This window comes from Syngnathus scovelli, chromosome 1 (genome assembly GCF_024217435.2).
Source record: "Syngnathus scovelli strain Florida chromosome 1, RoL_Ssco_1.2, whole genome shotgun sequence".
NCBI classification, from domain to species: Eukaryota; Metazoa; Chordata; class Actinopteri; order Syngnathiformes; family Syngnathidae; genus Syngnathus; species Syngnathus scovelli.
The window spans coordinates 23,868,723-23,892,711 of NC_090847.1; the positions used below are offsets into that span (position 1 = coordinate 23,868,723).

At 44.4% G+C, this 23,989-nt stretch overlaps 2 protein-coding genes across 4 annotated transcripts; both read left to right on the forward strand.

Moving 5' to 3' along the window:
- The first annotated feature begins 1,634 nt into the window (after positions 1-1,634).
- mgat4b (alpha-1,3-mannosyl-glycoprotein 4-beta-N-acetylglucosaminyltransferase B) lies at positions 1,635-14,693 on the forward strand. Of its 2 annotated transcripts, none has more exons than XM_049752013.2 (15): positions 1,635-1,920; positions 7,381-7,560; positions 7,673-7,816; positions 8,026-8,159; positions 9,163-9,209; positions 9,509-9,622; positions 10,307-10,382; positions 10,456-10,570; positions 10,653-10,783; positions 10,889-10,996; positions 11,060-11,253; positions 12,091-12,169; positions 12,236-12,323; positions 13,611-13,723; positions 13,974-14,693. In XM_049752013.2, exons 1-15 carry the CDS (start codon positions 1,824-1,826, stop codon positions 13,995-13,997), a joined length of 1,644 nt encoding a protein of 547 aa, XP_049607970.1. In that variant the 5' UTR covers positions 1,635-1,823; the 3' UTR covers positions 13,998-14,693. The 2 variants fall into 2 exon arrangements, with proteins under 2 accessions (XP_049607970.1, XP_049607979.1); XM_049752022.1 differs by lacking the exon at positions 1,635-1,920 and adding an exon at positions 3,789-6,829.
- A 376-nt stretch (positions 14,694-15,069) lies between these two features.
- Positions 15,070-23,692, forward strand: canx (calnexin). 2 transcript variants are annotated; one of them, XM_049751976.1, is made up of 15 exons: positions 15,070-15,236; positions 17,535-17,767; positions 17,849-17,922; positions 18,186-18,244; positions 18,302-18,443; positions 18,527-18,608; positions 19,103-19,295; positions 19,364-19,553; positions 19,637-19,750; positions 19,835-19,991; positions 20,509-20,724; positions 21,130-21,249; positions 21,344-21,455; positions 21,536-21,657; positions 22,151-23,692. In XM_049751976.1, the coding sequence occupies exons 2-15, from the start codon at positions 17,552-17,554 to the stop codon at positions 22,208-22,210; spliced, it is 1,857 nt and encodes a 618-aa protein (XP_049607933.1). In that variant the 5' UTR covers positions 15,070-15,236; positions 17,535-17,551; the 3' UTR covers positions 22,211-23,692. The 2 variants fall into 2 exon arrangements, with proteins under 2 accessions (XP_049607933.1, XP_049607934.1); XM_049751977.1 differs by having other exon boundaries at positions 22,154-23,692.
- Positions 23,693-23,989: the final 297 nt, after the last annotated feature.

Below are 23,989 nucleotides of genomic sequence, written 5' to 3' on the forward strand. Positions count from 1 at the left end.
GGACCCAGGCCTGTATTAGTTCGCTTTGTCAGGAATAAACAATTGGTCAATTTGGTCTGATTGATCTACTGGTCTTCTCTTTGACAGAACGAACTCGCAAAATTGTTAGGTGCGCCAGTGTGTGGATTGGGACATAGCAACTGATGTGTTAAGTGTTGATCGCAATAAAGTCTTCATCCCACTTGGTGGTGGTGTCTGTCAGTCAATCGATCTGGCGCCATCTTGTGGGCCAATTGCGGGACATCAAAGATGGCAGAGATGGAATGGCCCGCCGCGATGGATGTAACGTTCTTGTGTGCAGTTTTTCATTTTTTTTTCCAAATGACTTTTTAAAGACAGGTGGGATTTTTGTATCACACGTTCCTGCATGCACTTCTCCCCAAAATTGACTTTTTGACTTTCTTGCATGCTCTTTAAGTCGGGCCTTTTTTTTTGTTGTTGTTGCCAAAAGACAGGTGGAAATTTTTGTATCAAACTTTCTTGCATGCATTTTTCAGGCAAATTGAGACTTATTTTCTTTTTGATTAAAGATAGGTGGGATTTCTGTATCAAACTTTCTTGTATGCACTTTTCAATCAAATTGAAGGGACTTTTTTTTCAAAAAGACAGGTGGGAATTTGTATTAATCTTTCCTGCGCGCACTTTTCAATCAACTTGAAGAGACTTTAATTTTTCTTTATTGCCAAAAGACAGGTGGGATTTCTGTATCAAACTTTCTTGTATGCATTTTTCAATCAAATTGAGACTATTTGTTTTCCGCCTGCTCCACATATCATATTTATATATATTTGTTTCAGCCACTGACTGACTGACTGACTGACTGACTGACTGACTGACTGACTGACTCACTGACTGACTGACTGACTGACTGACTCACTCACTCACTCACTCACTCACTCACTCACTCACTCACTCACTCACTCACTCACTCACTCACTCACTCACTCACTCACTCACTCATTTCCATCACTTTGTCGCTTATTTACGCTCAGAGATAATTGAACATATTTGTAAAAATAAATACATAGCATCACATGATGATCAACAAGGACCGACTAATGAGTACCATATTAAAAGCTAAGAAACAGTTATGATCTTCTTTTAAGACGAACTTTTCGGAATGCTGTATTAATGACTACAATTGTCAGTTTTAAAGAAAAAAGACACACACACACGTGCACACCCACACGCGCACGCACACACACACACACACACACACACACACACACACACACACACACACACACACACACACACACACACACACACACACAAACTACAACGATGAAGAAATACACGTGCAAGTGGTTTCATTTTGTGACGTTCCCAAAGTGACGCACTGAAAAGTCTCAAAAAACTGAAAAAAATCGGTCTCAGTTTGGAAAATTACGTTCGCGGCTATATATATATATATATATATATATATATATATATATATATATATATATATATATATATATATATATATATATATATATATATATTTTTTTTTTTTTTTAGTGGACATGCAAATGCGGAGTTCACCGAAGACAGACCTCTCAAACATAATAAAAAATAAAGACTACCTGTTTTGTCCCTCTCAGGCTCCTCCCTCGCTTTTTTTCCTCCCCTCCTCTCTCGCTCTTTTTCACTCCCTCCCTCCTCTCGTCATTCTCGCAGCTACTGCTCTCATATCAACATCGCTCTCTCTCCTCTCGCTCGATCTACCTGTCTCTTTATCCTCCTTTTCTTCTCTCCTTCCCTCGCTCAATAGCTGCCCCTCACCCCCTTTTGCAGCCAGCCCCCCTCCCTCTCGGTGCGGACATGCTGAGGTCGGTGTGGAGATGAGGTTCCGCAATGTGTCCTTCTTGACGCTCTTGTTGTTCGGACTATGCGGGCTGGTTTCGCTGTCCTGGTACACCGCCTTCAGCTCCTCCAGAGGTAAGAACCGCATACGTCACGCGCGCACGCACGCACCATCCGTGGTTGGGGAAGAAAAGAGAGCAGAAGATGATGTTGATGGTGATGATAAAGAAGTCAGACTGCAGGCGAGGGAGACTCGATTCACGAGCGTGGAGGACGGGGGAGCACTCGGTTTGTCGGTGTCAGGTGAGGTGGGGGGACCTTTGAGGGTGAAAAGGGGTGCGCTTGGTTGCAGAATGGACACGTGACACTGCATGCTGGGCTATGTGGGGGTTAATGTAACAAGCCCCCCCCCCCCCCCCCCCAGAAATTGAAAGCAACATCCTTGATAGACAACTTAAGGTCTCCTTTCAATTCTTGTCTTCACTTGTGAGGTAACACAGCGCAACAGAAGTACAACTGCGTCTTAAGGTCAAATGGTTGGCATGTGTTATGTGCTAAAATACTTCTGGACCTTAGCAACACCCAAACACAGTTGTGTGTCCTACAAGGATGCCAAAGGTGTCTCAATAGTAAGTCTTTTCTCACTACAAGTCACGCTTTTGGCTTATAGAATCAAGAGCAACCTTCCTAATGTCAACCTTCCTAGGTGCCTGCATTGCTAGCTGTCAAACGTGAGTGGACTAAAAGCATACTAGTACAAAGAAATCAAATAAATGCACAAATGGCTCAGCATAAATCCAACTCGGTGGAAAGACTAGGGAGCACTCGTCGATCAGCTGTCACTTGTTTGTGATGTTTACACGCCTGACTGGAGTAGAAATGACCTTGGAGGTCATTAAAGAAGCACTTGATTTGCCCCACAGCACGTGCCGATCTGCTGCGGCATCTATCTCTGCTTCAGAGGAGCGCTTGGTTTTCCTTCAGTGAAGAAATGAAAAATCCGAGCCGTGGAGGTGGTGGGGTGGGGGGGGTCCTGGTCGAGATCAGGGGCTTTGCTTGTTTTGCTCGACTGAATAAAATGCGTCAAGCTGACGAGAGAGGAACAAGTGCTTACTACTCAAGAAAGATGCACTTGATTTGTGGTGATGCACATGCAAGTTGCTACATTTGATTGAGATGCAACCAATAGTTCCGTCTCCGGGGAGCGCATGGTTATGCATGTAGCACATACTAGGGGGCAATTGGGGGGGGGGGGCTATGCACACAATAGCTGTGGCATCCAATGGAATGGTGAGTTAGCCGTGTTGTGGATGACACGTGTGTGTGCGCGTGTGCGCTTTTGTGTTTGTTTGCATGCGTGTATTCCTGTCTCTGTGCGTATATCCGTGAGAAGGAGTTTAAATGTACGTGTGTGTGTGCGTGTGTGTGTGTGCGTGTGTGTGTGTGTGTGTGTGTGCGCTGCACGCAGATGTTTCCTGCTTGGACAACCCCAGCGTGTGTAACGTTGGGACATGTTTTTTTTCAGACGGGGGGCTTGTTTTTTTGGATGCGGTATATATCATCCGGGTGGAGACAGATGTTGGACGTGAGCGGCAATGTGAACATCCGAAGAGCACGTGACGCTTTCACACCTGGGTGTCACATGACACCACAACGCTAATGATGTGGCCCATCAAAATGGCTGAGGTGGTTGGCGGTGTTGAGAAAGTTCATCCTGCTAACCTTTACGCCGCCTGTCCAACTTTTGGTCGTGAGGTCAAGGCAAGACAAAAAAAAAAATGATTTCAACTCTGCTCTCCCTATCGTAAATGACTATTGGACATTTTTCTATTTTTAGCATTGAAGAAGCCAAACGTGTTGTTGTGGAAATGTGTTTGTCACCAGTGATCATACTTTTGACGGTTAATGATTCCATTAACAACACACAATTTGATTAGTTTGTTTGACGGATGGGGTGGGGGGTTGGGGGGGGGCGATTGTGGAGGGTAGAGGCGGGGGTTGGGGTGAGATGTGGCAGGTTGAGACAAGCCTGCTCGCTGACTTTGGTCTCGGCCGCTTTGTTGCTTGTGCTACACTGCAAATAAACTTCAGCGCCTAGACAACCATGGACGAAACGCACTTTTCCTTTTATCGCACCGTGGTCAGGTCCAGCAGCAGATGTCAAAAACCTGACCTAACACTCTCATCCAAAGTTCCCAAGAATCAGTTCTGATGAGTCAAGTGGACTTCTTTCATGACTTTTGCAGTGTGCAAGAGTCCTTCGCAGTTGGTTGACATTCAACACGTGAGCTGTATATGGAAGAGTCTAGAGGGTGTTTTGCGTGTGTGTGTGTGTGTGTGTGTGTGTGTGTGTGTGTGTGTGTGTGTGTGTGTGTGTGCGCGTGTTGAAGTATATTTAAAGACTCATCACATGATCTAAATATAATCAGTGTTGTGATTGCCTGCCCTGAGGCAGTTGGAGATCTGACGCTCCAGTTTATAAGCCCACTAAAAATGTAGCTCAACATTGCTCGTTTCCACAACAGTAGCCGTTGTGTGTCTGTGTGTGTGTGTGTGTGTGTGTGTGTGTGTTGCGCGTGTGTGTGTTTGTAAGCATCATGGAAACAGTTATGAGCAGTTGATAGTTTCATATGGATGTTTTGCTACATTAAATGACTCACTTTGTTGAGCTTTTGTGCGTGTGTGTGCGCACATGTGTGCGACTGTAGTATTAAATGGAAAGTTGTAATTGTCCTCTGGAGGCTCATCAGTTTCTATGACAACTTGTTGCTTCCTGCAATCCTTTCTTGTTTTCGTTCCTCATGAATGCTGCATGACAACAAACACACAAACGCGCACACACACGCTCACAAATTAAACAACACCGGCTGTGTGCGTGCGTGTGTAAAAAGTGCGTTTGTGAAAAGTGATGAATATTTCACGAGAGCTCAGCTTTCACCGTGAAGGTTTTTCCTCTTGTGTTTGAGCAACAAATCAACCTTTTAAGCGTAATTGGCAAAAACACACTTGAATGCACACAGAGAGAGAGAGAGAGAGAGAGAGAGAGAGAGAGAGAGAGAGAGAGAGAGAGAGAGAGAGAGAGACACAGAGAGACAGAGAGAGACAGAGAGAGAGATTATGACAGCACAAATGGAGTAAAATTTGGTCGGCTTGTAGAGAGCAACTCAAGATGAAAAATCAGCTCCTCTCCCTCCCACTGACAAACCATCTGTGTGTGTGTGTGTGTGTGTGCGCGTGTGTGTTCCGTGCGTGGCAGATGGTGAGACGCACACTTGTGTTTGAGTGTCGGTAAGGAGCCAAACGAGACGGAGTGAACGGTTCGTCTTACTTGAGAACGTGACACCCACTTGAATCGATATCCATGTCTAAGCACGCACACACAAATGAGTGTCCACTAATAAACATCCACATTTATTGAGGAAGTACGTTCGCGCCTGGGTGTCCAAATGTTTTTTCGAGGGCCGCGTGCAGAAAAAGAAAAAAAATCTGAAGATACGAGTGCTACTTTGACATTGCCCGATATTTCCTCCCGGTCCACTCTTGTTGGGTCTCGTCTTCTATGAGAGACGTCGTTGTGAAATGGTCGCTGTCAGTTTATAAAAGGCGTGGCGCTTGAAGCGGCCTTCTGGCGTCTCCATGCACTCGAAACATTTCAAACAGTGACGCTCTGTTGCTCTCCCTGGCTCGCTTCCTGTTCAACGGCCGCGGCGCACGCGGCAGGCACACAAGACCGGCAATGTGCCGCTCGCCGGCTGTGAACAGTCTGTGTGGACTTGTCGCCAGACAATTTCAGCGAAGAAACGGAAAGAGCGGAGGCCGAACGATATCAGGGCACATACTCTAAAACGGACTGATGCGCGTGTGAGCGAGCTGTGCGGTGACCATGGCAACCGCATCCCCATCATACAGGTGACGGCTGGTTAAGCGCTGTCAAGCTTCAGCAGGGGTCAAACATCTGAACTTTGAGCCCCTACGTCTTGCTTTGCTGCCATTTTGGATGAGGTCATCCCAATGGTGACTTGATCGTTGCCCCCCTGCTGGTCACAGATGTTGACGTGACCGCTGAGTTGAGGCATACAGGAAAGCATTAGCGTGATCTTATAGACAGGAAGTGCAGCTATTCCGCTATGCCGACAGGAAATGGATGCTTGCTGCATAGAGGAAATGAGCTGTTACGCCCAGCTACAGAATACATCTGAACTACTACCATATAGCTCTGAGTTACTTTAGAAATGTGCTAAAATTCACACGAGTAAAAATTCGGTTGGTTCGCTCGGCTGTAAATATTGAATACCTTCAACATGGCCACCGTCCGCACACTGGCACTGTATTAGAATCTTTGGCATGTCCGTCGTTCCTTTGGAAACAATGACCTCATTGTGCGAGTGCGTGTGTGTGCCTGTGTGTGTGTGCACATGTGTGTGTATTTGCCTATGTGTGTGCATGCGTCCACACAGAAGCTCTTCTTTCAGTTTATACGCTTGTGAGCCTCAAGTCAATAGTAGTCAAATTTGTATATCTGAGACTATGGGATGATGTCATGGTGTGTGTGTGTGTGTGTGTGTGTGTGTGTGTTTGCGTGCGTGCGTGTGTGTGTTTGAGCTATGATTGAGCTACAATGTGTAGCTAGGTGTATGGAAACTGAAATGCTACTGAAATGTTACTGCTTTGGCCAACGCTGTTTACAAGACTTTCACATCATGTCACAATCATGTCCATATATGGACTGGCAATTGTTTTTACGTTGATCCACATGGAAAATAGATATTAGTTCATGTTATGTTCTTGTTTTATGTGTTCATAATGACAACTGTAAATCTTGTGCTCCGTGGTCCGGTTTGTGTTCTGTTCCATGATTCAAGGTAGATGGTGTTTGATGAGCTAGCATGTACTAATATTGTTTGGTCTTACTGTTCAAGGTCTGGCCTATGTTCCGCTTTGTGTCCTGTCCTAATGTATGTTTTCATCCGTATCTAGCTTTAGGTCTTGGCTATGTTCAGGTCTACGTGCCAATGACCTGGGCTATATTCCGATCCATAGGCTGGTAAGTCTTATGGTGTACCGCCTTGTTTTGATTTCATCCACCTGATGTTTTTTTTTTTTTTTTTTTTTTAATGGTGTAACAAAATTCTGGTTGATATTCCTGCTCCTTCTAGTCTACAACCTGCTCTGTGGTCTTGGCTGTTGGGGCACACTTGGACTACTTTAGCCTTGCCTATAGTTTGATACATACGTAGTCTGGTTTGTGATGTCGCTGATAGTCAGGTTTATATTTTGGTCCATCGTGGTTGATGTTCTTGTCCATGATTTGTGGTCTGGTCATTTTAATGATATCGAGGAGGGTCGTGGTTTTATCTACATTCTGGTCTATGTTGGGTCTATGTTTCTAACACCTTTTCTATACTTTTTCTGGTCCATCGTTTGGTTGTTGCTCTGGTCTTTCTTCTACGGTCTGCCACGTGATCTGGTCCATGGTCTGTGCTATAATCGGTTGATGCGCTCACGTCATGTTTGCAGCCAGGGCTTGAACCTGGCACCCATTTAGGACTCGGGACTTGACCCGGATGTGTTGTTGATGTTGCGTGGCTCGTTTAGGAGATGTGGTGGACATCTACCAGCGGGAGTTCCTGGCCTTAAGAGAGCGCCTGCATTCAGCCGAGCAGGAAAACCTACGCCGCTCCAAAGAGCTCAACCTGGTCCTGGATGAGATCAAGCGGGCCATCGCTGAGAAACAAGCGCTCAGGGACATCAACAGAACCTGGAGCAGCCTCTCAGGTATTGAAATCTGCAACTTACACACAATCACACTCATCATGACCATTTGTCTGAGAAGGCAGGAATTCGAAAGAATAACACTTAACTGGTTGCTGGTTAATGTCATTCCCAGAGGAGACCAGGATGAAGTTGTGGAATGTGAGCGTCAGCAAGAATTTCCTGCAGCTTCCCTCCGTCCTCCATCATCTTCCTCACCTGATCAACAGAGAAGACAGCCTTCAGCCAGCCGTCCATGTGGGACAAGGACGCACTGGAGGTACGTCTTTCTCGTCATGCATGTGCGTGCGTATGTGTATGTGTGTGTGTGTGTGTGTGTGTGTGTGTGTGTGTGTGCGTGTGGAGTGCTTGCGTGGAACTCCCACTGTCTGTTCAGATGTATGGAGTCACATTAGTGTGTGTGTGTATGTGTGTGTGTGTGTGTGTGTGTGTGTGTGCGTGCCTGCGTGCGTGTGCGCGCATGTACAGTTTCCATAGTGATGGGCGTTCCCAGTGTTAAGCGGGAGGTCCACTCGTACTTAACGGACACACTCAACTCTCTGATGTCACAACTCAGCGCCGCGGAGAAGGACGACTGCGTCATTGTCGTCCTCATCGCTGAGGTCAGCCACCGCAGCCCCATATGTGTCTGCGTGTGTGTGAGAATGTGTGTGCGCATGAGTTTGCGAGTAATACTTTGTAAAGGTCAATGATTTGGCCAATGAACCATCTCGTTCTCACACACACACACACACACACACACACGCACACACACACACTCTAAACATCATTGTCTGTGTTCAGTGGATGTGTTAATGTTAAGATTAAGAGAAAGGAACAAGGAAAACACTGAAGAAAGGTAAGACGTAATGAAGCAAAGAAAGGGGATGAAACAAGAAAGTAGAAAAAGCTGAGAAAACGAGGAGGAAAGAAAAGAGAAGTGAGCAGAAGGAAGGAAGGAAGGAAGGAAGGAAGGAAGGAAGGAAGGAAGCAAGGAAGGAAGGAAGGAAGGAAGGAAGGAAGGAAGGAAGGAAGGAAGGAAGGAAGGAAGGTAAAGTAATGATGCCAAAGAAGTTCTTGCCATGACAGCCCTTTGGTATATTTTGTCGTATATCATCACGTGTTACGGTCACATGACCTTTTTCGACTTTTTTTTTCCTCCTTGAGCTTATATTTCCTTGCGAAAGGCACGCACGCACGCACACACACACACACACACACACACACACACACACACACACACACACACACACACACTCAAATACCTAGAGGCACAGTCACACATGTAGGCACCCACATGCACTCTCAGTCTTCAAAAACAAGTTGATGACATAATAATTTCCACGTCCTGCTCAGCCAATCAGGAAGCGAGTTCTCCCGTGACCTGGGTGGTATCCAGATTTGAGGTCAAGCTAAGGTCACACAGCTGAGTCACCGCCGCTTGTTTTGGTGTCCTAGACGGACGGCCCAGCGAGGTGGAGCTTGGGGGTTACATACGCTCGCTCACTCACTGTGGAATCTTTTACTGACCAGTGTGGGTGACGGCTTGAGAGTTTGTTCCTATGTCAATTACCGATGCATATCTTGTAGGTTGGGCTTGATGTGTGTTTGTGTACATGTTTGAAGGCAGACCATCAGTACGCCGTGAGCGTGGCAGACAACCTGAAGCTCCTGTGAGTAGCCTGCGCTATGGGATGTTGTTTCCGTGGCAACATGCATCAACACTTCCTGTTTGAGCTTTCATCTACATGTGTGCATGTCTTTGAGCGTGAGTACAAGTCTGTGCGTGTCTGTGCCAGTGGTGTGTGTGTGTCTACTGTAAATACGCGGTGTGTTTATTTGTGCATCAAGCGTCTTCCTTCTCGCCGTCGTCTTGCTTGTCCTCTTCGTTTATAAAGTTGAACGCAAAATCCGCCTTGAATGACAATTTAAGGACGGGTTATGCTAACGGTTTCTCGTCTGTGCTTGTCAGTTTCCCGTCAGAGATCCAGTCGGGCCTCTTAGAGGTGGTCTCGCCGTCGGTCCATTTCTATCCAGACTTCTCCAACCTGCGTGAATCTTTTGGAGACCCTAAGGAGAGAGTCAGGTGGGTTCCAGCAAAAGGATCCAACTCTGTTAAGCTTGACCCTTGATGTTACATGGCTGTCACGGGGGTACAGTAATCCCCCGCTACATTGCAGTTTGTTTATTGCGAGTCCAGTACATTGTGGATCAACCCAACCCAAAAAAAATCAAAAATTCAAATTAAAAATTCTAAATTGAGGAATTATGGCAATGAAAGTTGCCTGCACGCCAGCAGAAGTGCTCGTGCCCACACGATTGCAGTACGTACACTTGTACCTTGTTATAAAAAATTTTGATCATAATAAGACTTCTAAAAACACATTTACAGTATGTACACTTATAAAAAAGTTGTTATAAGAAAAGTTCTAAAAACATATTTACAAATAGAATACTTGTACACACACACACACATCATATTTATATTTATATTATTTATACATTATTTTCTGTATGGGATTTTTACTATTAATATAATATTTACACGTTTGAAACGATCGTTTAATTTTCTAATGCTTACATATGCACTTTTACGGTTTAATATACATTTATTGATACACAAAAATGTATGTATGTTAAAAATGAGAGGAGGACACTACTTAATGGATTTTTACCTATCGCGGGTGGTCTTGGAACCAATCATCCGCGATAAACGAGGGATTACTGTACTGCTTCCTGATGGGGCTGATTGATGTTGTTTTTGGATCAGGTGGCGCACCAAGCAGAATCTCGACTACTGCTTCCTCATGATGTACGCACGCTCCAAAGGGACGTACTACGTGCAGGTACATACACACACACACAAACACACGTACACACACACGCACACGCACTCACTCGCATGTGTCCGGGTATCAGCTGGAGGACGACATTGTGGCGCGACCCACCTACTTGAGCACCATGAAGAACTTTGCGCTGCAGCAGCCTTCAGAGGAATGGATGATCCTGGAATTCTCGCAGCTCGGATTCATCGGTGAGTTTGGGGGAACAAATTGTCCATTAATGCAGTGAAAATACTAATAGGACCCTGACTTAGTACGTGTGCATGCACGCAGGAAAGATGTTCAAGTCTTCTGACTTATCTCTGATTGTGGAGTTCATGTTGATGTTCTACAAAGACAAACCCATCGACTGGCTACTGGATCACATCATGTGGGTGAAAGTCTGCAACCCGGAGAAGGACGCGGTCAGTCACCGATTGCTCGAAAGCTCCTCTTCTGTTCTAACACAAGGACCCAAACAAGGATTGACCTCATTGGACATTGTCTTCTTCTCCTCTTGCGTTCCTCAGAAACACTGCGACCGTCAAAAAGCCAATCTAAGGATTCGCTTCAAGCCGTCGCTCTTCCAGCACGTGGGAACGCACTCCTCGCTGGCCGGCAAGATACAGAAACTGAAGGTGACGAATGTCGCCGTCAACGCAACGTGGACGTCAATGCCAACGTGAGTTTTTTGCCTTCAGGACAAGGACTTTGGGAAGCAGAGCCTCCACAAGGGTCACGCCAACCCACTGGCTGAGGTCACGACCAGCCTCAAGACGTACCAGCACTTCACCCTGGAGAAGGCCTACCTCGGCGAGGACTTCTTTTGGGCCTTCACCCCTGTGGCCGGCGACTTCATTCGGATACGCTTCTTCACGCCCGTACGCATTGAGAGGTCAGTTGTTTCAAACCGTTGATTCATTACTTCCGGTAGAAGTTGACGCAAGACAAAAGACAATTATAAAGAAATGATATTTAATCAAACACTAAAATGTCCTTTCAGTTGATCAATTTGAACATATACAGTACCATATATTGGTTGCACATGATTAAAATGCACAAAGAATTTATTTTAAATAAGTATATAATGTTATTATTATGGCCATTTTTATTGGACATTTACTATATTTTTTTATGTATCGATTTAATGGCATCTCATGTGAATTCATAAACAATTTTATGAAGCTATGTAGCTGTGGAATGATGTTGATTCTCTGCCTATACGACGTACCAATAAAAATATTGAAAAAAAACGTTTGTTTTTCACATTATAGTCATGTGCAACCAATGTCTGCTAGCTTAATGCTAACATACATTGTGAAATTGTACCAGAGACGGGCTAATTAGCATGGATGCTACACTTATTGTCAGGTGGACGTAAGTCACTAATATCATAACTTTTCAGTAAATTAAAAAAACATCCCTCCATTTGTAATAAAAAAAAAGGGTCTTGGTCAAATGTATCTCACTTGTTTTCACTGGTTGTTTACAGCAAAACGGAAAAATGGTTTTACCACAATTCCCAGGAGTTCATAGATTTGTTCTCAAGCTATTTTCAACACTTTTCATTGGTTGACAATGTGTCAACAAAACAGCCTGTGTGGCAACAAACCATTTCAATTAGTAAAATAAATCATACTAATTTTGACTGTATTTGTGCCCAATGGTAACAATATTTTCTCTGTGCCATGTGGGAGCAAGACGTTTTGCTACAATGTCGTAAATATTTCAGGTATTTCTTCCGAAGCGGAAACATTGAGCATCCAGGAGACAAACTTGTCAACACGTCTGTGGAGGTTCTTCCATTCGATGTGAGACCTTCTACTTGTCTCGCGACATTCACGAGAAGAAATTGACGTACGATGGCTGTTTTCTAGAACATTCAGGCAGACAAAGAAGCTCTGATGGATGGGAAGGACAAAAGTCAGAAATACCATCGCACAGAGGATGGATTCATCCGAATTGGTCAGTCAACATCTCAGTCTGCACTTCTGTAATCATTCACTCATTTCCCACTCATGAATCAGCCTAAAAGCATTTTACGTAGGCACTTTATGGAACGATCCAGGTCCCCACAATTGAAAAAGTAGCCTAAAAAAGTTTTCCAATCAAATATTTATTAGCTTATGAGGATGTGGTTTTGATTGACTAACATATGTATGACATCACAAACAACAACTTGATCCCAATGTTTCATGGATTGCAAAATGATCCTCGTGAGACTCGTCCACTCACAAGCAGCATCACACCAAACCCACTATTGACCCCTTAAACCACCAAAAAGCATCAAAACCCACCAAAAAGCATCAATGGTCTCTTATTGGATCAGATGATGGCATGCGTGTGTGTCAAAAGCAATAAAACACAATAATCCCACGAGGCCTCACATGCTTCCTGAGCGGGAAGACGACCCCACACAGGGAAGGAAGCACGTGGATTATGATGAATGCTGACCCTAACCTCAACCGCCTGCCACCACGATCAGCATCAGCCCCTTCCCAGAATGGCTGTGCACTAATCACACATAAGCGTCAGATTTACTTTAATGGACTGGAATGGAATACAACATGGATGGTCTCCTAATGACACATGCATATACTAATACCACATTAGGTCAGTGGTGGGCGGAGTCTACAGTCCAGTCAAAAATCAGCCTGTGTGTGTTGCCATAGCATTGGAATCTACAGAGGGCCTGCACAATCAGTAGTGCTGCATGGCTAAACCGACTAGTCAACGTGTCCAGGTTACCACTCAGGATGGTTGTAGTTTGAGTTTGATTGATAAAAATAAAAAAAAAACTCATCATGAGAGAAATGTCACCCATTGCCATTTTTTTGTTAATCTGCTCATCCTTCCGTCCCTCCCCAAAAATGAGGTTTATGTCTTCTTAACCGTTTAAGGTTTTCATTTTAGTCAACCGTCGTCCTCTGAGACTTTTGTGATTAAAGGCCAAGTAAACAAACTTGCAAATGCATTTCATATGCAATGTAAGTATTGATTGTAAAGTGCTTCCTGATGATGTGCTGTTTATTGCTATTAATGGTTTGCCTTGATAGCTGGGCAAATAAGAGGTGGATTATGTCGGGTTAAGTCCTCACTTAGGAACCAGGCAGCAAATGTAGCAAATGTAGCACACTTGCCCCTACAGTAATCAATACAGGTAGTAAAAAAAATCCCCCAAAAGCCTTTTAGTCTGCTCATATTGCTTATCGATCCCTTTGATCCTTTACCCGCCGTCTCTTCTTCTCTCAGGAATGTTCCAGAAAGGAATCGCAGAGGGGGAAGTGGATCCCTCATTCGGACCCTTGGAGGCTATCCGGCTCAGCATCATCAGCGACTCTCCCGTTTGGATCATCCTCAGTGAGGTCGGGCCTCTTTAAACGCAAATGACAGGAATGGAGTGGGTTAATTCCTACAATAGCTCAAATTGAATGCCATAATTCCAGAGATTTTCCTAGAAGCGAACGTGTCCATTCCTGGAAACAAGAAGATGGGAAATGACATTTGTTTCCCCCACATTTATTCATATGCAACTTAGGGTGCATAATCAAATTGTAATGATGATGAGCATGAAAGTCATGATTTGTCTTGCGTGTTGTCTATCGTCTTCATCAGATTTTCATCAAGAAGGTGGAGTGACAGCAAAGGAGCGGGCAAGGGACTCCGAGTCAGGGTTCCCCAACGCCATGGCGCCACATCGCCTCCCTCTGGTCGCATTTGTCCATTGTAGGTGGAAAAAAAGCTCAGTCACATGTTTACGTGACAGAAAGCTGAGGTCATGTTGAACGTTGAGACGCTTAAGTGACGACGGGGGGCAGGGAGAAGACCGACATCGGATGATGACGATGAAGATGACGAAGGTGCCGCTTCGAGGAGGTCTTCTTCTCAGGCCCGTAGCCGCGATCTCTTCGCTAGGGCCAAATCCTAGCCGTTTCTGAGCGTCCTCGTCCAAATGTTGGAACATATGACTTCCTGTTGGCCTTCACAAGGTTGCGCACTGGACAGACAAACACACGGACTAACTGACACGCAGTTCCCAATGAGCGACTGACCACATGACATCAGATCACAACAACCCTTCCGCTCCAGTCATGTGACAGGGAGTGATGATCACATGACATGTATAGCTGCAAGGGAGCCGGTTAGAATGAATACTACTGTACTTTGTGATACACTACTTTGTACTTAAAAGTGTTACTTCAGAAGAATTACTTCACTGGAGAGGTACTTTTCCGTACTTGACACTTTTCTACTTTTATGTCATGTCTAATTTCTTGTCATATCAGTAGCTGATGAAAAGGATAAATTATTAAAAGAATCATCAATATGTTTGAATACCAGAAGTTTCATTTATCGTCTTCACTGTCGTCCAAATATCGATGCATTTTAATTCATTGTAAATTACTTTTGAAAATAAGCCGATGAACATAACGTTGTATAAAAATACGACCTCCCCAATAATGAAAAACAAATCCGCGAGACTCCCTGTGCTGTTCACTACACAAAGTGATCAGCTTCAATCGCAAACCCTCGTTTTAGTCGGATTTTGTTTGTATGGTATTTAATATCTTGCAGAAGCACAAGCACGAAAAAAAAAAAATCAAACTTAATAAGCATTTTTAAAAAACACACACACACACACACACACACACACACGTAACAAACACATCGGACCTGCTGCTTGTCATCATTGCCATCTCGGCCAATCAGGGCCGTCCACGAGTTGCAGCTACCCAGCGACCAATCGGCTGATGACAGTTGACAGGAAACGCCAGGATGTCCCTCTCTTGCCCAATCAGCAACAGGTGAGGGCGTTCCCCGCCGTTCTCCATTATTCCCACGTGATTGTAGACGCCAGTTCTCAAGCAGGCGGTTGAGGTGAGTTCATATGTCGAATAAATGTCAATTACTCGCTATATGCGCTCCGCATGAACAATTTTAAAGCGTTTCTCAATATATGCTTTACATATGTCCCCTAAATGCGTGTTTTGGAGTGGTGGAAGATGCTTGAGTTGTGGGCGTTCTGTCGGAAAGCCAAGTGAGGTTAACCAGGCTGGCCCGCTAATGCTAGCGTGCATGTTAGCCGGTCGTGTAGCTAGTTATCCAGCTACCTATTAATGGTTAGCTACTTTAACTTATTTACGTTCACTCGAGTTCGGATGAAGAATTCAACCTTGGCTACCACGAAAAGCTTTGTTAGCTGTGCCAGCAGTTCAACGGCAATGAGGTTAGGCTAGGCTAAAAGGGGAGGTGATCGCTTTAGTTCCGGCCGGTGCAGCAATCGTTCAATTTTAAACAATAATCTGTACCGCATAGATCTAAATGCTTTTGCGGGTAATATTTTAGTGGATATTCCGATTAAAGGTGGCCCCTAGAATTCCCGTATAAGAATACAATTTTAAAAATCCGTAATTAAACACAGTCAATATTATACATCCATCATGAAAGAGTTATGTACAAAAGTTAGTCACAGAATCATATGCATTATTACAAAATGTAAGATACATTTATATGGTTAAGATATTTTATAATTAAGATTTTATTCACTTAAATATATTTAGTTTTTTAGCTCCACAAATATTTCTACGATTGAAACGTTTTTTTTTTTTTAATGTCGTGGGTGTATTATTGATCATTTGAAAAATTGTAATTGTCCTTTCGTTGAACATGTTTGTGGACATGTGCACTTATTTTTTAAACGAATGCCTTGTCAAGAGATTCACGCACGTTTCAAAATGTTACATGAGTACATGAGTCCCTCCTCCGTCCGCTAGGAGGCGACGTTTTCGTGTCCACTGAACTGAAATTAGTCTTTTAAACAGTTAAATTGGAAAAGAGCTCTTCCTCTGTTATGTGTTTATTTAACACAAGGAAACAAACGCACACGGGGAAACAAAATACCACCTTCATTTGTTTTGGCTTGACACTAGAGACATTCTGCTGATGCGGTGCTGCAGAAGAACGGTAGCTGCAAAAAAAGTGATAAATTCAAATATGTTTTCCCTTTATAGACAAAATAATCTGGCCATTTGTGGAAATAAAATGGGCACCGTTTGTGATTATAATTTGTAAAGTGGTTGCTAGGAGATCAGGCTGGTCCACGTGTGTATCCAGCTTGTCTGGTGCATCTGGTTCAACCTGATCAGCATGCACGTTGATGCCAGGAAACTTGAATAATTGTGAAAATAAAAAAGTAATCTGGTTCTTTGATATCCTTTAAAGGATTTGGCTGATTTCAATTTTTGATTTTGGCTAAGTGGCACAGTTGCTATTATAATTAAGCTATTTGGTATGTAGCAGCTAGCACTGCAAGTGGTCTTGTAGACGCAAACGTTTACACTACGTTTAAGGCTATAGGTGAAAATTTCATTAGCCACATAACCACAGGAAACTATGATGGAATGTTCTAACCATTGATGTGAATATAAAATACAGTATGAAAGTACATTCTAGCTGAATTTAGCGACATGGTAGTGGCCATTTTGGTGCTTTGCACCCAAGGTTATGCATGCGCATTGAAAATCAATCAGAACCTGCTCTGATTACTTTTACTAGGCCTGCATTTCAATGAGGAGAGAGAAACACATCTTTAAACTAACCATATTATTATAAATTAATTGGGGGCCAACTAGAGAAGACCTCAAAAGCTTTGGATTGTGGACCACGCCCCCATTTTTATAACCCTAACACCCCCCCCCCCCCCCCCCCCCACACACACACACACACACACACACTAAAATGGGCGCTCTCATGTGTGCCAGATGGCTGGCATGCTAAGATAACGGCTACATTCCTTTTGCCAATCCACTAATCCATTAACCTGATTAGCGTCTGTGGGCTAATAAGCAAACTTTAGGTCACCGCCGCCGTCTTTTTACAAATTCTTTGATGGTCATGTGACCTGCGACCCACAAACGCCACCATCTTAGGGGTGTGTGTGTTTGTGCACGCACGCGCATCTTGTCTCTTGTGTGAATGTGTGTGTGAAGCTAAACGTGCATTTTTGTGTGTGCTTGCTAGTGTGTCCTACTGCGTGCGCTTATGTGTATCTCATCGTGTAGTGATGTCACAAGGGTAATTTGTGTGTCCTGTGGGTGCTTAGTTACCGTGACGTTCATCCAGCGCCATAGTAACATAAAACACGCGTCATAAACAATGCCTTTGATCTCATTGCAGTATCGCGTGTGCAGACGATGGATCGTACGGTGTGGTTGTTCGTTGTTTTGGCAATGGGTGTTCTCTGCCTGAGCCTGGCGCCGGCATGTGGGGCCCACGACCCTGACGAGGACCTCCTGGGTGAGGACATGGACGTTGAAGATGAAGACCTGGACATGGATTTGGGAGCAGACGACGAGCCGGAGGACGACCACGACACCCCGGCGCTTCCCAAAACCCCGCCCGTTCCCAAAGTAAGCCAATTGCCAATTGGCCGCTAGTCGTTTTTGACGTATGTTGCGTTGATGTCATGATGTTGTGACACGTCGGCGCAGGTGACCTACAAAGCGCCGGAGCCAATGGGAGAACACTACTTTGCCGAATCTTTTGATCGTGGAACGCTGGACAGGTAAGCGGCAAGTTAACCGGACTATTTTATTTTTATATAGTGGACCTAGATGGAATATGCCTCTGTTGCAATTTTGGAATCGCTCATCATTCCCGGAGCATCAGTGGGACTTGAGATGAGTCTGTTGCTGACATTGCTCTTAATGCAACAACAATCTCTATTAAGCGTGTTGTTCTCATGCTGGAACTCCAAATACGTTTTCATCAAAACGTGAAAATATGTTTTGGATCCCGACCCTGATGGGCTGTCAATCATCTTCTCAGCTGGGTGCTGTCCAGTGCCAAGAAGGAAGACACAGATGATGACATCGCCAAGTATGATGGTGGGTGTCCCGCTCCCACTTGATGTTGATGATGATGACAATGACCATTTTGTATAGGCAAGTGGGAGGTAGAGGAGATGAAGGACAGCAAGCTTCCCGGCGACAAAGGTTTGGTTCTCAAGTCTCGTGCCAAACATCACGCCATCTCTGCCCTGCTGCTGCGACCATTCACTTTTGACACCATGCCACTCATTGTTCAGTAAGAAAGCGCACGCACGCACACACACTTGGAACATGCTTGCTCATCATTCGGTATTGTGACTATGTTGTGTGTGTGTTTAGGTACGAGGTGAACTTCCAGGCCGGCATCGACTGCGGCGGTGCTTATGTGAAGTTGCTCACTCAGACGCCTGAACTGGAGCTGGTCAGTCTCTGCGCACTTGAACCTACCACGTTATGGCTCACATGTCACATATTAGGCCAGGGATCTTCGCTAAAAATTAGCTTGTAAGGAATTTCTCAGGGCAAACGTCCAAACCTCAAAATGTTTTGATTTGCGCAGTTGACCCAACAAACATTTTCCTTTTCACAACATTTGTGGTTTTTCAAATGTGATAACCGTAAATAAAAAGATTGTATTAATCCTACTAAAGGAAGACAACATATGTTTTCCCTAAGACAAAAATTCAAAGTTTGTGTTAGTCACACAGGTAGACCTTGAGAAAGAGAGAAAAATAGCAAAAGTACTCATCTTCCCTAAAAACAATTTTAAAGTCAATGTTATTAACTTTATTGATTTTACACTTTAATGTACAGAAAGTGGAAACTCGCATACATTCAAATCCCACTCTCTCTCTCTCTCTCTGTATGTACATCTATGTATTTTTGCCTGTGTCTGAAATTTGTGTGCGTACACAGGCCCAGTTTGTGGACAAGACGGGATATACCATCATGTTTGGACCGGACAAATGCGGAGAGGACTACAAGCTGCACTTCATTTTCAGACATAAGAATCCCAAGACAGGACAATACGAGGAGAAACACGCCAAGAAGCCCGACGCTGATCTGCGCACATACTACACTGACAAGAAGACGCACCTCTACACCCTCGGTTAGTTGTCGGCACGTGCACGCGGCGCAGGCACGCGACTGACTGACTGACTTGTGTGCATCTTGTAGTGCTAAACCCCGACAACACATTTGAGATGCTGGTGGACCAAACGGTGGTGAACAGCGGCAGTTTGCTGACGGACATGACCCCCCCAGTCAACCCCCCCGCCGAGATTGAGGACCCAGATGATCACAAGCCCGAAGACTGGGACGAGAGACCCAAGATCCAGGACCCGGATGCCAGCAAACCTGAAGACTGGTCAGTAAAAATTTACTGCACCTGAATCTTCTTGGTTGCAGACGAAACAATTTGTATTCATTTTTATGTTGGCATGCGCACAGGGACGAGGACGCTCCAGCTCAGATTCCCGACGAGAATGCGGTCAAACCTGACGGCTGGCTGGACGACGAGCCCGAGTACATTGGAGACCCCGACGCTGTCAAGCCCGAGGACTGGTACGTTGCAGCGGCGACCGATCAAGTTTAACAATAGCTGCCGTTTTTCCACATGCACCGTTTGAGCATGTGTTTCTCCATCAGGGACGAGGACATGGACGGCGAGTGGGAGGCGCCTCAGATCCCCAACCCGGCCTGCGAGGCGGCGCCAGGCTGTGGCCTCTGGAAGCGCCCCACTATTGACAACCCTGACTACAAGGGCAAGTGGAAGGCGCCCATGATCGACAACCCGAACTACCAGGTGACCTTTCAAACTGAAGCTGTAGCATCTCTTAGATTAGATGAAAATTGTACTTTGTCGCCATCATGTGGCATCTTGCCATCAAGGAACCGTTGGAGTTGAGGATTATAAACAAAAATGGTACTTTTGCTGCCATCACACTTCAAAGGAACAATGCAGGAATTTCAGTTAGACAAAGTAGTGCTTTGTCGCCGTTGGGATTCGGGGAACTTCAGTTCGACAAAACAAGTTATTATCCGTGACGTCTCACTTCTGAGTCTCTATGTCGGTGTTGGCTTCACGTAAACTAAATTTGTGCGTTTCCACCATTTTGGGGCATCTCTTTTCCGTGGGGCGCTATGTTAGATCTGAGGAATGTCAAGTAGACAATGTAGTCCTTTTTTGACATCTTGAGGAATCTCACGTCCACTAATGTCGCCCATTCCCGAGTCCTGAATTGCTACATTGGGAATTCTTTGAAGGAACTTAAATCCCCACGGAGTCATTATTGTGATGTGGCTGCCCATTCGTCCCACAGGGCATTTGGAAGCCTCGCAAGATTCCCAATCCGGACTTCTTTGAGGATCTGCACCCCTTCCGGATGAGCGCTTTCAGCGCTGTGGGCCTGGAACTGTGGTCCATGACGTCCGACATCTTCTTCGACAACTTCCTGGTCACCGACGACCGCAACGTGGCTGAACGCTGGGCCAACGACGGCTGGGGCCTCAAGAAGGCAGCCGAGGGTGCTGCTGAGGTACCCAATCCGCCGCTTTTATCCAAAATATAGATGACTTGTGAATTCTCTCAAAACCACAAGGTTTTTTTTGGGGGACATTTGTTTTCCAGAAAGTTCAAAATGTTGGCTTTCTATTTTACTTTACTCCATAAAAAAATATTAGCAAGCAGTATGTTGCTTTTTTATGTGGCTGGAATTTTTTTTTTTTTTTTTTAGAAATTTGATTTTTGCGAAAAGTCACACTGTGGAGAAAGTGTTTATTTTATTGTTGTTTTGTAAAATGCAAGTAGTTTATGAATTTCCAACTTTTTGTGGGGGGAAACATGAACTTTCCAGCATTTTTTTCAAAAATGTCGACTCATCAGCTGATTTTTTTTTCCAATGAGTTGAGCTTTAATGTGATTTTCAATGTTTTTGGGGCAGCCGGGCCTGGCGGCTCAGATGATGAACGCGGCAGAGGAGCGTCCTTGGCTTTGGGTCGTCTACGTGCTGACGGTGGCCTTGCCGCTTGTCCTCATCTTCGTCTTCTGCTGCACCGGCAAGGTAAGGAACACGCACACACACCCACGTTAAGGAAATGAAGTTTCCCCCCCCCCCCCCCCCCTGATGATTTCATGATGGCAATGTGCGAATGCAGAAAAAGAGCGAGGCCTCAGCGGCGGCAGCAGACTACAAGAAAACGGACGAGCCTCAGCCCGATGTGAAGGAGGCTGAAGAGGAGGCCCAAGAGGAGGACATGAGCAGTGCAGGTCTCTTGGAGCGCCAAGCAAATATTACCTATAACCTTTCTCCTTTGTGCTGACACGACTCGGGGTGTGGTTGTGTCCAGATGGCAAAGGTGACGGCGAGGAAGAGGCCAACGATGAAAGCCCCGCCGACAAAGAGGAGGTGGATGGCGACAAGGAGGAAGAGGACAAGGAGGAAGAGGACAAGGAGGCGTCAGTTGAAGAGGTGAACAACAACAAAAACACAATGGAATGAATCATTTGGACATACTGCTGGTCAGCAAAAAAAAAAATCTGTTTTAATTAGAATCTTAATTCACATTCTGTTGTTTTCCCCCTTGAGCTTAGCAATAATGCAACTGAGAAACTGATGAGGCAAAATTACTTTTGGTTTTACCAAGAAAGACTGAACCTGTAACATGGTCTTTTTTTGTATTTCTATTTAAAGCCAGTCATCAAAACTGACTGACGTAGCTTAGCAACCCAGTTGCACTTTGAACTACTAAAACCGCTAAGAAAATCTATTTCAGTGAATGTCATGGTGGTCCACGGTAGCGTGGTCTTAAAAAGTAAAACGTTTTAACAACCAGCTCACGTTGTTCCCGCCTGCGTCCCGATGACTGCTAGAATAGGCTCCAGCACACCTGGGAGACCCGTGGGGACAAGCGGAATGGATAATTTTGTTATGACTTTAACATCATGCATTTCCTCTGTGCCAGAAGTTGGAGGATGACGTTCTGCGGAGATCTCCCAGGAACAGGAAGGTCAGAAAGGACTGATCAGTCTCAAGCCGCAGCCTACCTCCCTCGCTGTATTCCCCATCCCCCCTCGCACCCATTCTCGGCCTCTCAGCCTCTACGCAGAAGCGGGTGGGAAAAGAATGAAAGCGCCGACAATTCCAGTGCTGGCAGGACTGACTTTGACGGAAGTTTTTTTTTTATTATTATTATTATTATTAATATTTTTATTTTGAAAGAGATTATCCAAGTCCATTTGCATTTTCCTGCATCATTCCGAAACAAAACGTCAGCGCAGACCCCACCCAACTCGCTACACCGTCAGATGGACAGTCGAACAACATTGGGATGCTGTCGTACACTTGTTATTGCTATCAAATGATTGAAATGATCAGAACCAGCCATAGTTGGAATCTAATTGGGTAGTTCATCATCTGGCAGCCATTAATTAGCTTTCTAATGTTTCACCACTTGGGGGGGGAAAAGTCACGAAAGGTGCTTCCACAGTTTGTTACTCCTGCCAACATAGTCGAAGAGCTTGTCATTGTCCTTCGTGAGATTATACATCACCGGCATAGATAGGTGAATGAAACATTAATTGGAGTAAATCTAATAATTGTTTTCTTGACTTTTGCCTCAAGTTTTGATTTTCATTTCAAAACATTTGAGGAAGCAATTTCCTTGTACTCCTTTTGGTGACATCTCACCTCGGGACGTCACGGTTCTGACAATTCATCATGAGATTGCAATCAAATATGAAGGTTGATGATCAAAGACTAGTTTTTTTTGTTAATATTATTTGATCAATCCTTTTAACGTAGATCTGCACTGAACAGGAAGAGGCTGAGTCACATCCTGTTTTGAAGCGTCGCTCTGTCAGTGCGTCTGTTTCCTTTGCTACTTAGCTTAGCCTTCGCTGTGGAACTTGAGTCAGTTTCTTTTGTTTTTGTCTTCACAATCGGCTTACTCATTGACTGTCGTAGAAATTTTAGGTCTGTTTAGGTCCCACTATATAAACGTCTCGATATAGTGAGAAGGGAGAGCGGAATGATATTGAACAGTAAAGAATCATTAACTCATTTCTGACTCCCTAATCAATATTTTGATTTTATTATATGGCATCTAATATTGTGATAAGGGAGTGGGGAATGATTTTGAACAGTTGCTGCGTTAAGAATCATTCACTCGTTCCTGACTCCCTAAGTAATATTTTGATTTTATTACATGGGATTGAGATTGATCCTAAAGTCTTTGGTCCACTAGCATTGTCATCAACATGACGCTGCCTGCTAACACAGTAAGGTCCACTTGCTAACTGCTTTTTTTATTTTTTTTTTATTAATATTATTGATTTTTCATTTTTAGCATTTTGTGTTGAAACTATAGCGTTGGCCCCGCCTCTTCCTGCTGTACATGGGGCGTGGCAAGCGAGCAAGACGCCCCCGGTAAGGTCCAACTTTGACTAGAAATACTGTGACAGATGCTGTGTGTTTTGATGAATAAAAAGGCCAAACGGAACATAAACTTCTGATTTTATTATGGCTGTTTCTCATTGATGTGGATATGTGCTTATCATAAGATGCCTAAAATGGATCTGTGTGTTGGGTGGGTATCTATCTACACATCAGGGCAATAGTTAAGTCATATTACAAAGTAGGTAAAACCCGGATAAATACAATTACTGTGTACAAAAAAAAAAAGGTGCAAAAAGTTCAAATTTCCATGTTTAAAAAAATATGCACGAAAAATAGTTTTTAAAGGAGTTTGTAAATAAGCAACGAAAACTTAACGTGTATTATACTACAAGTATTTCTGGGGGGG

What these genes read in the sequence shown, in the direction of transcription:
- canx (XM_049751976.1), top strand. Translation starts at nt 17,552, where the DNA reads ATGGATCGTACGGTGTGGTTGTTCGTTGTTTTGGCAATGGGTGTTCTC. An exon ending in GACGCACCTCTACACCCTCG is followed by an intron (nt 19,296 to 19,363) that starts GTTAGTTGTCGG and finishes TGCATCTTGTAG; the next exon opens with TGCTAAACCCCGACAACACA. An exon ending in CAGCCGAGGGTGCTGCTGAG is followed by an intron (nt 20,725 to 21,129) that starts GTACCCAATCCG and finishes TTTTTGGGGCAG; the next exon opens with CCGGGCCTGGCGGCTCAGAT.
- mgat4b (XM_049752013.2), top strand. Translation starts at nt 1,824, where the DNA reads ATGAGGTTCCGCAATGTGTCCTTCTTGACGCTCTTGTTGTTCGGACTA. An exon ending in GCAGACAACCTGAAGCTCCT is followed by an intron (nt 9,210 to 9,508) that starts GTGAGTAGCCTG and finishes TGTGCTTGTCAG; the next exon opens with TTTCCCGTCAGAGATCCAGT. An exon ending in ACGCCCGTACGCATTGAGAG is followed by an intron (nt 11,254 to 12,090) that starts GTCAGTTGTTTC and finishes TAAATATTTCAG; the next exon opens with GTATTTCTTCCGAAGCGGAA.